The sequence below is a fragment of the Trichosurus vulpecula genome, chromosome 4 (assembly GCF_011100635.1).
Source record: "Trichosurus vulpecula isolate mTriVul1 chromosome 4, mTriVul1.pri, whole genome shotgun sequence".
In the NCBI taxonomy this organism is placed as follows: Eukaryota; Metazoa; Chordata; class Mammalia; order Diprotodontia; family Phalangeridae; genus Trichosurus; species Trichosurus vulpecula.
Window position 1 is genome coordinate 160388029 of NC_050576.1, and position 12906 is coordinate 160400934.

At 49.8% G+C, this 12906-nt stretch overlaps 1 protein-coding gene across 2 annotated transcripts in view; it reads right to left on the bottom strand.

Moving 5' to 3' along the window:
* Positions 1-7360: 7360 nt before the first annotated feature.
* The window catches only part of NTRK1 (neurotrophic receptor tyrosine kinase 1), a gene marked incomplete at its 5' end in the record, with an annotated part of 33811 nt that continues 28265 nt past the window's right edge, over positions 7361-12906 (bottom strand). For both annotated transcript variants that reach the window (XM_036754538.1, XM_036754537.1), the window contains 3 exon segments: positions 7361-7687; positions 10267-10425; positions 11543-11783. In XM_036754538.1, the coding sequence (XP_036610433.1) occupies positions 7502-7687; positions 10267-10425; positions 11543-11783 (586 nt within the window).

The following is a 12906-nucleotide window of genomic DNA, read 5'->3' on the forward strand; positions in this document are numbered from 1 at the left end:
ATCTATCAGAGGTTGGGATTGCTTGACTGTCTAGCAACCCCAAGGTTTCCCCTGGGAAGGAGCTCATCTAAGGCAGTATTTTAACTCTGGAGAATTAGACAAAGTCCCTGGGGAAAGCAAAAACTCACTAGAAGTGAGGCAGCTTGATTCTCTAGCAATCCTGACTTATCTTCTCCTCGGGGTGGAAGGGGAGGTCTACCGAGGATAATACTAACAGACTCGAGGTCTATATAAATCCCTGTAGAAGGTATAAACCCACTGAGGGAAGGAGAATTGTTCCAGCTGATTGTTGGCTCAGGTATTTGTTCTTTGGGTTTCCTGCTAAATAAAACTTGTCCTATATTTGACGTTTTGTTAGCCTGAGTGCTTGCTTGGGAACTCAAGACTTTTTTAGACAGGAGTCGAATTCATATATTCCCAGGGTAAAGTGGGTAGAAGTATAAAGCAAAGAGTTTTGAGAGTAGTCCCTAATGTGAGCCCAGTTCTTATGATCACAGAGACTATAACTGAATTGAATGGAATTGAACGGTGCTTTGCGCGTAATTGATGCTTAATAAATGTTGAATTGAATTAAATTGAGTAGAGGCTTTGCCTTGGTGAAGGGAATGAATGCATGTATATAAGTTTCAAGTCTCTCTCAGGAGCTGGTGTCTTTCCCTGGGTTATCTGGGGAGTTAGGCGCAAGGAAGGCTAATAATCTTTGTCCCTTAGAAAGAAGTCTGACACATGGACACATAATATACTCACACTCATCTCTTTCCTAGGAGGGAAGAGGAAGGAACCGCCTGCCTTGCCCCAACACACCTCCAGCTCCTCAGACTGAAATAGAAGTAGAGATCCCCATCCGCCTTCAAATCTGTTCCCATCACAGAATGGGGACCCCTCCACCCAGCTCGGAGTCTTGTAGACTGAGAGCATTCCAGCCACCTCTGTGGTTTTGCTTTTCCACAGAGGCCCCTCTTCCCTTTCTCTTTTCCCACAAACACCCTTCTGCTTCTCAGACACTGATCTCAAAGCCTCTTTCTTAGAGGGGGACCCAGGCATCCTGTTCCACGTGGGGATGGGGGAGGGATGAGCCTACTGAGCTGGTACTGAGCCACCCTCCTTCCCAGCCCGTTTATAAGGCCAAGTGAGTCTGGAGACACGACAATCGATATCCCTCAAAGATGAAGACGCTAATAACTTTATCCCCTCTTGTCCTCCGCCTCTCACTTACATTAGCTCCAACCACAGGCCCCAGGCAGCTGGGACCTGCAGTGGGAGGGATTTGAGTTGATCTCTGGGCAGAGATGGGAGGTAACCCCTTCGAGCCCAGTTGAGGGAAGGGTGAAGGTTAGACTGCAGGAAGGACTACCCAACATTTCCAGAAGGGAGGCCCAGAAATAAAAGGGATGGGGGAGGGGGCATCAAGGGAAGATGGACTAAAGAAAGCTTAGAAAGTCATCTGCTCTACTCCCCCCAACCACACTGAAAGAACCCAACCTTGGGCTCTCTTACTATACACCCCACCTCCTGTGCTCCTTCCCCCCGCCCCCGCAATGCTGACAGGTCCAGCTGGTGTGGTGGGGGTTACTTTGTCCTGTGAGCTTTGATAAGGTAATAACAGTAGTTCATATGCCCGTATTGCTTTAAGGTTAAAAAAGTACAGCAACCTTTCTAGGCAATGCATTTTATTATATCCACTTTGTAGATGAAGAAACTGAGATGAAGTGGGGGGAAAAGGCAACTTTACTCACCCAAAGTCATACAGCTAGTAAAAGGTAGAGCTGGGATTAGAACCCGGGTTTACTGCCTCAAAAATCTGAAGTTCTTTCCCCACAACCTCTCATCCTAAGGAGCTGCCTTCCATCAGGAGGAATGAGATGCACAATTGCAGAGGAAGGAATGGTACTGGGACCTCAGGGGCTCTCTTTAGACCCTAAGTCCATAAATTTAGAACTGAGAGAGACCTTAGAGGTCATCTACTCTGACCCTTCCATTTTATAGATGAAGAAAATTAGGCACAAAGTAGGGAGGATAGCCAGGATCTGAATGCCTGATTCTCTGACTCTAAAGCCAGTAGCAGTCTTTCCACTATACCGTGGAAACCACCTTTTTTCTCTCCTTCCCTTCCTGATCTCCCAACCCCACCCTTCCACGACCAGCAAGAAAAGAATTGAGATGGGAGTCTACTAGGTCTGGGTCTGCTCAGCTTCAAAGTCCTCTATGGTCTTCAACTAAGATGCTTTGAGATCAGCCCCACCACTGATCCAGGGATTCAGATCAATGAGGCTTCAAAAGTTGAAGAACGAATTTCTCACATACTACTCCTTCCCCCAAACAGCAGCTACTCAGGGAAGGTAGGACAGAAAGGAGAGGGGAAGGAAATGGGATGAAACCATGCTTTTCACATACCCCATCCTGCCCCCTACCCATTAGCCGTACCTGTCATCTCCCTCTGACTGGAACCTCAGGGGCTGTAGGGAAGCAGAAAGGGGTATGGGAGAGGAATTGGGGGGGGAGGGGCAGAAAAACAGAAAAGAGGAACCACTTGCAGGTGAAAGGAGAAATATCTTGCTTCAAGGGACCACACCCAGGGGCAAGGGTGTTGGGGAAGGTCTGTGCCTTGTGTCTCTGTCTTTCCCTTTGTATCTCTGTTACATTGTATCTCTGTTGTTGTTTCTGTATTTCTCTATCTCTACATAGGGGTTATGTATGTTGTTGTTCCAGTCTTGTCTGACTCCATGATCCCCATTTGGGGTTTTCTTGGCAGAGATACTGGCGCAGTTTGCCATTTCCTTCTCCAGCTCATTTTACAGATGAGGAAACTGAGGCACACAGAGTTAAGTGACTTGCTCAGGGTCACAATGTGTCTGAGGCCAGATTTGAACTCTGGAAGATGAGTCTTTCTGACTTCAGGCTCAGTTACTATCCACCGCACTGCCTAGCTGCCCCTAAATTTGGGAATAAGAGGACTTGGATTATAATTCTGATTTGCCTACTACTGATTTACCTCCTCTAGTTTCCTTAACTGTAAAATGGAGGGTGATAATAATAACACCTACCTCCCAGGGTCATTGTAAGTATCAAATATGATGATATTTGTAAAAGTGCTCAGCACAGTGTCTGGCACATAGTAGGCACTTAATATATGTTTGTTCCCTTCCCCATTTAGTGGTTGTGTGACCCTGAGAAAGTTACTTCACTTAGATGAGCCTCAGTTTTCTCATCTGTAAAATGAAGGGTCTGGACTAGATGCTCTCAAAGGACTCCTCCAAGTCTAGCTCCTGTGTCTCTGTATATCTCTCTGTTTAGATCATTACTCTCTTTATGTTTCTCCACGTATCTATTTCTATATCTATTTCAGGATGTATTTCTGTACGTCTCTCTCTGTCTCTGCATGTGTCTCTGTATCTCCAGCAATTTCTGTCTTTCTTACATCTCTCTGTCTCCATGGCTCTGCAATGCCCATCTTGATTTGTGTCTCTCCCCCATGCCCAACCTTGGCATCAGATCTGGTAGGCTCCCCTCCTCCTTTTCTGCCCTCCTCAGTTCCCGAAAACAGCTCAAACTTTCCATCTTAGAGCCCAAGTGGAGGAGGGGAGAAAAGGGGGGGCAGGAACAGGAAGGAGGTGATGGGTCTGAGCCCCAGATGGGGAAGAATTTCCACAGGGTGTTCACCCAGAAATATGACATATGTGTCTGTGTCCCCACCAAGTTTGTGATCCTGACTGGGGGCTAGAATTCCTGGGTCCCCATTCCTCTTCTAAAGGTTTCACTCCCTCCTTTCCTAGCTAGGAAGCCTGTCCCTGCTTATTCCAAAGAAAGATACAGCAGGTGCTTAGAGATCCATGGTTCTCATTAGGTTTGGACTTCTTTCCAAGATAGTCTGGCTCCCAGACATGGGGGTGAAGAGGGAGGAAGAAGAGGGGAGGCTGGGGGAAATAAAATCCAGAGAGGGGGATACTCTCCAGGCAGCATTTCTTCAGCCTGCCCGTTCCTGGAAGCCTAAGGCAGGCGGCTTCTCTGATCTCCTGTCGGGAATCTAAGCCCCCAGGGAAAGGGGGGGGCGAGATATGTAGGAAGGAGACTTTGGCTGTATAGACAAGCTGAGGGGAAAGACCTAGGACACTTGGGTCCTTTGTAGAATCTATTCCAGTACTGGATACTCCAGAGACTCTCACACCCTCTCTGTGCTAAATTGTCCTTAGTCCCCTTTCTTTCATGAAAAATCTCTTGATGGGAGGGGAGAAGATTGTTAGCAGATGGCGACAGAGACTGGTGAGGACCTGGGATGTCTAGGTTCAGTTCTCAACCCCTGGTCACCCCTGAAAAAAATCCACCACTTTCTCTGGGCCTCAGATTTCTTACTCCTCCCAACCCCCGCTTCTAGAATGGGAAGAAATAGAGCACAGAAAGATGGAGGCTTAGCTGGGAAAGTAGGAAGACTAGGTCTCCTCTTCCTTCAGTGGCAGCCCCTCTGTTTCCCTCTGATATTCTGAGAGAAAAGGTCTTCTTGGTCCTACAGACTCTGGAATATAGGAGCCCTGAAACTTTCAAATTGCTGTCACTGACTGAGGCTCCATCATCCACCTCCAACCCCTCCCTATGGGGTCCCTAAGGCCTCATCCCCATCGATCCCCCCTGGGCACTTTCTCTGTTTTATCTGGTGTTCTGGCTAGGGGCTAATGGACTTGGCACAGGGAGGAGGGAGAGGAGGTAATTAACCGGGATGGGGCAGAGGCCGCATGGTGCTCTGGGAGGTTAATGACTAGGGAGTCCAGGGGAATAGGGAAATATGAGAGAGAGAGGGGATTAGAGGGTATATCAGTGTCAGTATGTATCAACGTGTCAATTTGTCGTGTCAGTGTGTCAACAAGTGTGCACTGATGTCTGTCAGCACTTGGGTCAATGTGCTGCGTCAGAGGGTGTCAATGTGCAACTGTGTGGGTCTGTGCCCCTTGTGTGTATCAGTTTCTACATATGCCCATGTGTATTGCTGTTTGTGCATGTGCTAATGAGTTGTATCAGCGTCTTAGTTTCAGCTGGTGACCATAACCCGGATGATGCATGCATGATACCCCTTTCCCTCCAAAAAAAATCTGGGGCCACTAATACCAGGCTGAAGGAGGAGCTGGGGGTATTTGGCTGACCAAATCATTTCATTGTCTTAGATCAATGGCCCCTGTCCAGTCCATTTCCCCACTGATCTGGGAATTGTGCCCTTCAATATCCCAATCTTATTCAGGGAACACTCAGCCCTACCCCGCCCCCCAATCCCACCAGAACCTAGGCTTCCCCCCCACCCCTCCCACCCAACCTCCGGACATTCTATAAATGATCTCCAAGCACCAATCACAGTCGAAGGAGGGCAGATAAAGTGATAAGTATTATTCTCATCATCCCTCTTCCTCCAAGAAGGCTCTCCTTTTCTTCAGGGTGTGTAGGGAAGAAGAGCCTGCTCCTCTTCAATGCTCTCCTGTGCCAAGGTCTCCCACTTTCACGGAGAAGCTCCTCCCGCTGTCTAGACACCATCCTTGGCTGCAGTATGGGACCTGATCACTTTCTTTTCCCTTCTGGGAGATTACGCCCAAGACAATTCTCCCCCACCCTCATCCCCAACTCCCATCCAAGCCTCAGAAACCAGTGCTCCTCTCTACTAAGCCCAGCCTCTTCAGCTGTGCCCACATGCTAGGGGAGGGGGACATCAGGGAGGGGGCATTGAGGAAGAAGCAGGGTGGGACTTGGGGTACGAGTGGGAGGAGGAAGCACAGTCATCTCTCAGGGTCTCCAGTATCTGTGTGTCTGCACCTTCTCCTTCTGTCTCCACCTGTGTTTTCCAGCTCTCTGTCTGTCTGTCCCTGACTGTCTTTTTTTCCATTTGGGTGTCTCTCTCTGTCCGTATTGCTTTGTCTCCACCTTTCTGCTCTTCTATCTGTTGCCCTCTCGAACCCTCCATATCTCATTCTTTCTGGACTTCTAAATCTGTCTGTCTCTGCATCGAGATCTCCCTCTCTATCTCAATGTTTCTCTCTTTTTTTGCACCTCAGTCATTTTGGGTTGCCTGTCTCCCTCACTCTACCCACAGTTCTCAATCATTGAGTGAAATTCAAGTTCTCTGTTCTCTCCCACCATACTTTCTTCACTTCCCTCCCCGGTCCTCTAGGTGTTTTGAGATCTTGAAAGATGAAGCCTTAATGGGGCAGGCCACACCTAACAGGAGACTCCTTTGTATGCATCTAAACTTGGGGGTCTCAGGGGACAAGCTCAAGAGGGTCCCCCTCCTCCCCTTCACCTTCCATATCAACCAGCCCCAGGCTGTGGGTCAGGCCTCCATTAGCTCTAACTAGACTGGACAAGAGGCAGATGCCACCATCCTGGCCAGGCCTGGGGGGGCTGATAAGGCAGCAGATCTAATAAAGGCTGGGGGGAGTGGCCTCCCTGGGACAGTCTGACATTTCCTCCTGATAAGCCCCTGAGGGATAAGGGGCTGTGGGTTCTGGCAGGATGAAGGTTGGCCATTAGGAGAAATGGGGCTTCCAGACAAGAAGTCTTGCCTCTGCCTCCAATCTTTCTCCCCTTGCCATTTGCCTCCCCAAAGAGATCTCAAAGCAATTGGCAGGAAGTCTATCTCTCCCTCAGGCCAAAGGCTGGAAGAGGAACTTGAGTCCTTATGGAACATTCGGCTTGTCTAGTCCTCTGTCTCCAGGTACTGATCCCAGAGTACTAATTTACCCTTCCCCAGAAAGGCAAAACCAAGACTTAAGTGTTCTGTGCCTCTCATCCCATTATGGCTAAGCCCTTCTCTCACTAGACCTATTCCCCATTTCCAGGAACTTTTCCATTCATGATCTTGGGTACATCTAACTTCCATTCCCCAGTGTCTCTCCCATCCCATCCCACCCCTCACCCAGGGTCAGCTCTTCTTGAAGCTAAAGGCAAACCTTTAGGAGATCAGAGTCTCAGGGAAACTTCACCCCTGTGACCCTCTCCAGTAGAGATTAAGCCCTCCTCAGCCTCCTCTTTTCCATCTAAACTTGGATTACTAGAGAAGGGAGGAACCCGAGATATCAGAGAGCTAACCCTTAAGTGGCTTCTCCAAAAGCAGGAAGGGACACATGGGATTTGATTCAGGTGGGAACAGACAAAGAGAAAAAGGAGGATGAATTGACGCTGGGAGCCAGGGAAGGCTGTTCCCCCTCACAGGAAGGATGGTCCTGTGCCAGGAACATAGGCATACCCACCCCATCCCTTCCTCTGCCCTCCCTGCCCCCAAGGCAAGATAGAAGGAGACAGTAGAAGGGACAATAAATATATTGAGCAACTGTGCCATTTGAGTAGCATACAAATCCTTCCCCCTTGCCCTTGTCCCACCCCCCTCCCCAACTCCTCATGGGTTCCTGGGATAAGGATGAGTTAAAGATGCTTTGAGATCACCCATGGGTGGTAATAATAAGGGTGGCAGCGGTGAGAGTGAGCAAGGTTGGGAGCCCCTGAGGTTTTTGAGGCCTGATCCTCAGGGCTAGCCCAGGATGTCCAGGTAGACAGGAGGTGCCTTGATGAGGGCCTGGAGCCGGGCATGGATGTCCTTGATGCTGTGGCGTTGCTGGGGCTCTCGCTGCCAGCAGCCCCGCATGATGGCGTACACCTCCGGGGGACAGGCCCGAGGCCTCTCCAGTTCCCTGCCCTGAGTGATGCACTCGATTGCCTGGAGAAAGAAGTAAGGTGTTGTGAGAAGAGGCCTGACCCAGAGAAGTAGGAGGCCCAGGCTGGGTTTCCATGAGTTGGGGCAAATCCTTCTCTGGACCTCAACTTCTTCCCATGTCCATGGGGCTGTACTGGGTGATCTCTAAGGTCCTTCCCAAGTCTGAAATTCTATGAAACAGAATGAGGCTGCAGCAAGAGGGAATGAGGTTAGACTGAGATGTACCACCAGGGTGTGAGGGGAGGCATGTGTAGGGGCAGGGAGGGTTTGCAGGCCGACTTGTTAGATTTTTAGTGGCTGGATTTAGGGGAAGCTACAGAAAGTTAGCAATGAACTAATGAGAGGTGGCACTCATGGATGGACTTTCCAAGTGGGCGGCAGAGGAGAAGGCTCATCACACTTAGCAGCTTGGTGCAGTGAATGGGGTGGGTTCTCCCAATGGCCTCTCTACCCTACCCCCAAGAAGAAGCAAAAACTAGACTATGGAAAGAAGGCAGGAGATATTGGAATGAGAGAGAGTGAAGAGAGAAGGAAATGTACCCCTTTCCTATATCCCTTTCTCACCCTTCTGTGGGAAATTTGCATTCCCTAAAATGCAAAGAAAATGGATTGGATTTGTAGCTGGCAGGATGGAAGGAAGACTGTAGGATGGACTAGCAGGAAGATTAGGGCAGGCAAGAATATGAAGAGGAGAGAAGGGAATGGGGATGAAGGGGCAGGGAAGGAGGAGGGATCAAGGAGGGGGCAGGAGCCTCCTTGGGTTACAGCCCATGAGAGAATGGGGGTGTGGAGACAGGGTAAGGGTGGGGGGAGAGACGCAGTGAAACCGAGACTAATTCCATTCCATCTCTCTGTGCTTGAGAAAATTAAAATCTATAACCCCCTCCCACCGCCTCTCCAGCCCCCAGGGAGCCAACTGCATTAGGAGAAGAAATGGGAACTGACAGCTGTGAGCCAGGAGGTGGGGGAGGGCAGGAAGCTGAGCTGGGGGGCTGGACACCTGGGTCCTTATCACTTTGCTTAGCTGGCAGGTTAGGGCTGGCCATAGGGGACATTGGTCAGGACTGTCCTTCTGATGGTCTAACCTCAGTCCCCCTTGTCTCAATAAATAGGAAGGAAAACTAAAGCTGGGGTCTATAAAATACTTGGAGGGTTGTTAAGAGAAGCCTATGACCTGGATCAGGGGTGGGGAACCTGCAGCCTCGTGGCCCCAGGTTCCTCACCCCTGACTTGGATTTAGGGACCATAGAAACTCAGACTGGGAGAAGAAAGGGGGTGGGAGTGGGGCAGAGGGGGAAGAACTAATGGGAAGGTGATGTGAGACAGGACTGTCCTTCTGATGGTCTAATCCCAGTCCCTACCACTGTCCCCTTGTCTCCATAAGGAGGAAGGAGAGCTAAAGCCGGGGTCTATAAAATGCTTGGAGAGTCATTAAGAGAGGCCCATGATCTGGACTTCGGGGCCACAGAGACTCAGACTGAGAGAAGAAAAGGAGTGGGGGTGGGGAAGAGGGGAGGGACTAATGGGAAGGAGAAGAGAGATAAGGGAAATGGACCAGAGAAGGCCAAGGGTATAAGGGGGCTCTTTAGGACGTCCCCTCTCCCCACCTCCCTGGGGAGAGGAAGGAAATGAAGCATGCTTGATAACAAGAAGGACAGCAGTTAAACTACAGAAAAGACTCCCCATGAGGGTGAATTGGAATAGCAGCGTGTCCTGGGCTCTGCAGAACAGATTCTGGGGAAAGGGGGAGGGCACTGAGCTGACTCCATGAGCTCCCAGACTTGGGGGGAGGAGCTGATGCCAGGGCTAAGGACTTAGGGAGCCGAATGAGCAGCTGGCTGTATTGCTATGCCCCGGGGTAGAAAGAGAGAGTCAGCTGAGCGGTCCTGGGATTGCCTTTGACTGATGTGGGCTGTACAGCTCCAATACCCCCTTTTTCCTGAATCCTGAAATTCTTTTTCCTGAAATTTCTGAAACAAGACTGCTTCCTTATTTCCTGCTCACTCCAAATGCTAGTGCTGTCTCTCCCAAACTACCTTGTATCTGACAACTATGTATATAGTATGTATTTGTAGATACTTTGTATTTATTCACTTTGTCCTTAGGCTGCATATATTTATATGCCTATATTTGCATGCATAATATGCATGTATTAACATCAATCCCCTCCTCTTTTCCCCAGAATCTGCTCCTCAGATCCCAGGACACCCTTCTATTCCAACTTAGGTGGTCTTTTCTGTAGTTTATCCACTGTCCATCTTGTTATCAATCAAACTAACATCTCCCCCACTAAAACAGAAGTTTCTTACGTGTAGAGATTCCTTAATTCTTTGTCTTACATGCCCAGTGCCTAGTGCATAACAGATAATTAATAAATATTTGCTGGTTGATTTATTGACTATAGGGGCAAAGTTAATATCAGCTGTCGAAAGATGGGACCAAGATGGAGGTGGTGAAGATGCAGGGGGGTGGGAGGGAGGTTGGAGTTGACCCAGGTTCAAGAGAAGAGGGAGTTGGGGTGAGGAGAGGAAGGTAGGAGGGGGAGGACCCAGGGAGTGTAATGAAGATGGGACCCCAGCTACCTCGGTGTTGGAGAGCTGGTACCAGGGCTGTTTGCCATAGGTGAAGATCTCCCAGAGTAGGACGCCAAAGCTCCAGACGTCACTCTCCGTGGTAAACTTCCGATAGAGGATGCTCTCTGGCGGCATCCATCGGATTGGTAGCATCGTTCGGCCTCCCACCTATGGGTAAAACACCAGTCACTTGGGCCTTCTCCTTCCAGAGCACTTGACCTGAGAGCAAGCCCCATTTCCTGCTGAAATACTTTGGAGCAGATGGGAGAAGCCCCACTCATGAGCCCTAGGGCCTGAGAGAGGCCGGTCTTAGAACAACAGAAAGGATTCAAACAGATTGAATGGAAATAACTTGGAGCCAAGATTCAAATCCCAGCTTTGCCACTTCCTGGCTCAGGCAAGTTTTCCTACCTTTCTGAGACTCAGTTTCCTCATCTACGAAATAGGGGTGATATTGGCACTAGCTCCCTCACAGGGTTGGGAGGATAGCCCTTAGTAAACTTTAAAGTACCCAGAAGTGAGGTACAATGCTCACCCTGCTGCCAGAGAGGGTCTGTCTGTGTCTGAGTACATGGGTGAGGAGGGGCATGGAACGTCTGGGGGACGCCAAGTACTAAGTGATTCCCCTGCCCCAAAGATCCCCCACCCACCCCCCAATCATTAAATATAGATGCTGGTCCCTAGGCCAGAGCTAAAAGGGAAAAAGTGACGAAGCTTCCATCTGGATGGAGAGAAGAGAGACAAAAGAGTCTTCCCTATGCTGTCTCCCCGCAGCTGCTCTGCTCCTTCACTGGGTCCAAGAGAGCAGTCTTGTCTCCCCCCCGCCCATTTACAGTCTTTCATCTGACCCAGGAACCCACACAAACCTGCTGAAGAACCCTGGAGTTCTGGTTCAGAACCCCTGCCTTTGGGGCCCTGCTATTCTGGGAAGGGGCAAAAGAGTTTTTTTTACTAGGAGGCCACAAGCAAATTTCATGAAAACAATGTGTGAAATGAATATGGCCCTCCTTCTCTATGACCTGTCAGAAAGACTCTGGGGTCATGGAATCCAGCCTGTCCAAACTGGAAGTGGCCTTAGAAATCCTCAAATCTATTTGCACAGATTAGAAACTGGGGCCAGGGAGGGTAAATTATTTGAGCCAGCTCATACAGCCAGCTCCCTGCTCTGGGGGTTTAACATGACCAAAACCTGGCGGGCAAGGGGTTAGAATCTGAGTCTGGGGACCTGGCTGAGCTGGGGGGTGTGTAGAGAGCAGGCCTCCAGAAGTGGGCTTGGGTCTCTTACCCGGTAGTAGTCAGTGCTGTAGATGTCTCGGCTCATGCCAAAGTCTCCAATCTTGACCACAAGCCCCTGGCCCACCAGGCAGTTCCGGGTGGCCAGATCTCGGTGTACAAAGTGCAGGCTAGCCAGGTAGACCATCCCAGCAGCCACCTGGCCTGCCACAGCCAGCAGCTGTCCTAGGCCTAGGGGCCCGGGAGCCGTGCCCACCCCGTTGGCCAGTATCTTGGCATCTGGCCCATGAGACCTGGGTGGGAGAGGAAGATGAATGAGTTCAGGGAGAGGGGAGGACACACTTGTGAGCTGGCAGAGGACACCTGAGGCTGATTAGGGAAATGGAAGTGATGGGCTCCCATCTAGGAGGAAAAAGGATACAGAGATACAGGTGCCTTGACTTTGGAGCAACAGGAGGGAAGGATCAGGAACAGATGAGGGGAAAAGAGAAATCCCAGCCACAGGGAAAGGGAAAAGGTGATCCAGGGATTCCTAGGCTTAAACTCTCAGACTTCTGGGTTCCTTGGTCTGGCTCCTGAGGGAAGGACAGAAACTTTGATTGTAGAGGAGTCTGGCCTAAGAGGGACCTAGCTTTTCTCCAGGCCCCATCCTCCAAGTGAACTTGGGGTTAGATAAAAACTGAGTGGAAGGAAAAGTGGTTGTTCTTAGAATAAAGATGAGGAGATACCAACAGAAACAGAGTCCTGAAGGAGGGGAGGGGAAGGAAAAGGTTTATTGGAGGTGAAGGACTCGTCACAGGGGTGGGGAACCTGTGGCCTCAAGACTTTCTAGGTCTTCAGGTGCAGCCTCCAAGTTTTAGAGAACAAATCCTTTTATTGAGGGGATTTGTTCTGTGAAGTTTGGATTCAGTCAAACGGCCGCACTTGAGGACCTAGAGGGCACATGTGGCCTCAAGGCTGCAGATTCCCCACCAGTGAAGGAAAAGAATAGAGATGAGTCTGAACTGACTAAAAAGACTGACATTTCTGAGGTGGGAAGGCAGTAAAAGAGCCAAATGGAACAGAAGTTAAGAACAGAGATGGTCTGAGTGGAGGGGCTGGTACCAAGGATGTGGTGTATGGATTGTGAGGAATGGAGAAATGGAGTTCATTCCTCAGCTAGGCAAAAAAGGTTTCAAGAGAAGGAGCCTAGAGGAACATGTAGGGGATGGGGGAAGGTGTCCCTTTCAAACTCAACATCTCAGAATCCACATTCATCATCTTCACCCCTACCCTCAAACCTGCTCCCCTCCCCATTTCCTTATTCCTCCTTATTTTTCCTTCTTCCTCCACCTGGCTAGTCAAACTCAACACATCCAAAATCAGGCCTATGATCTTTCCCCCTAAACCTGCTTCTCCTTTCTCCTTCCTCCTTCA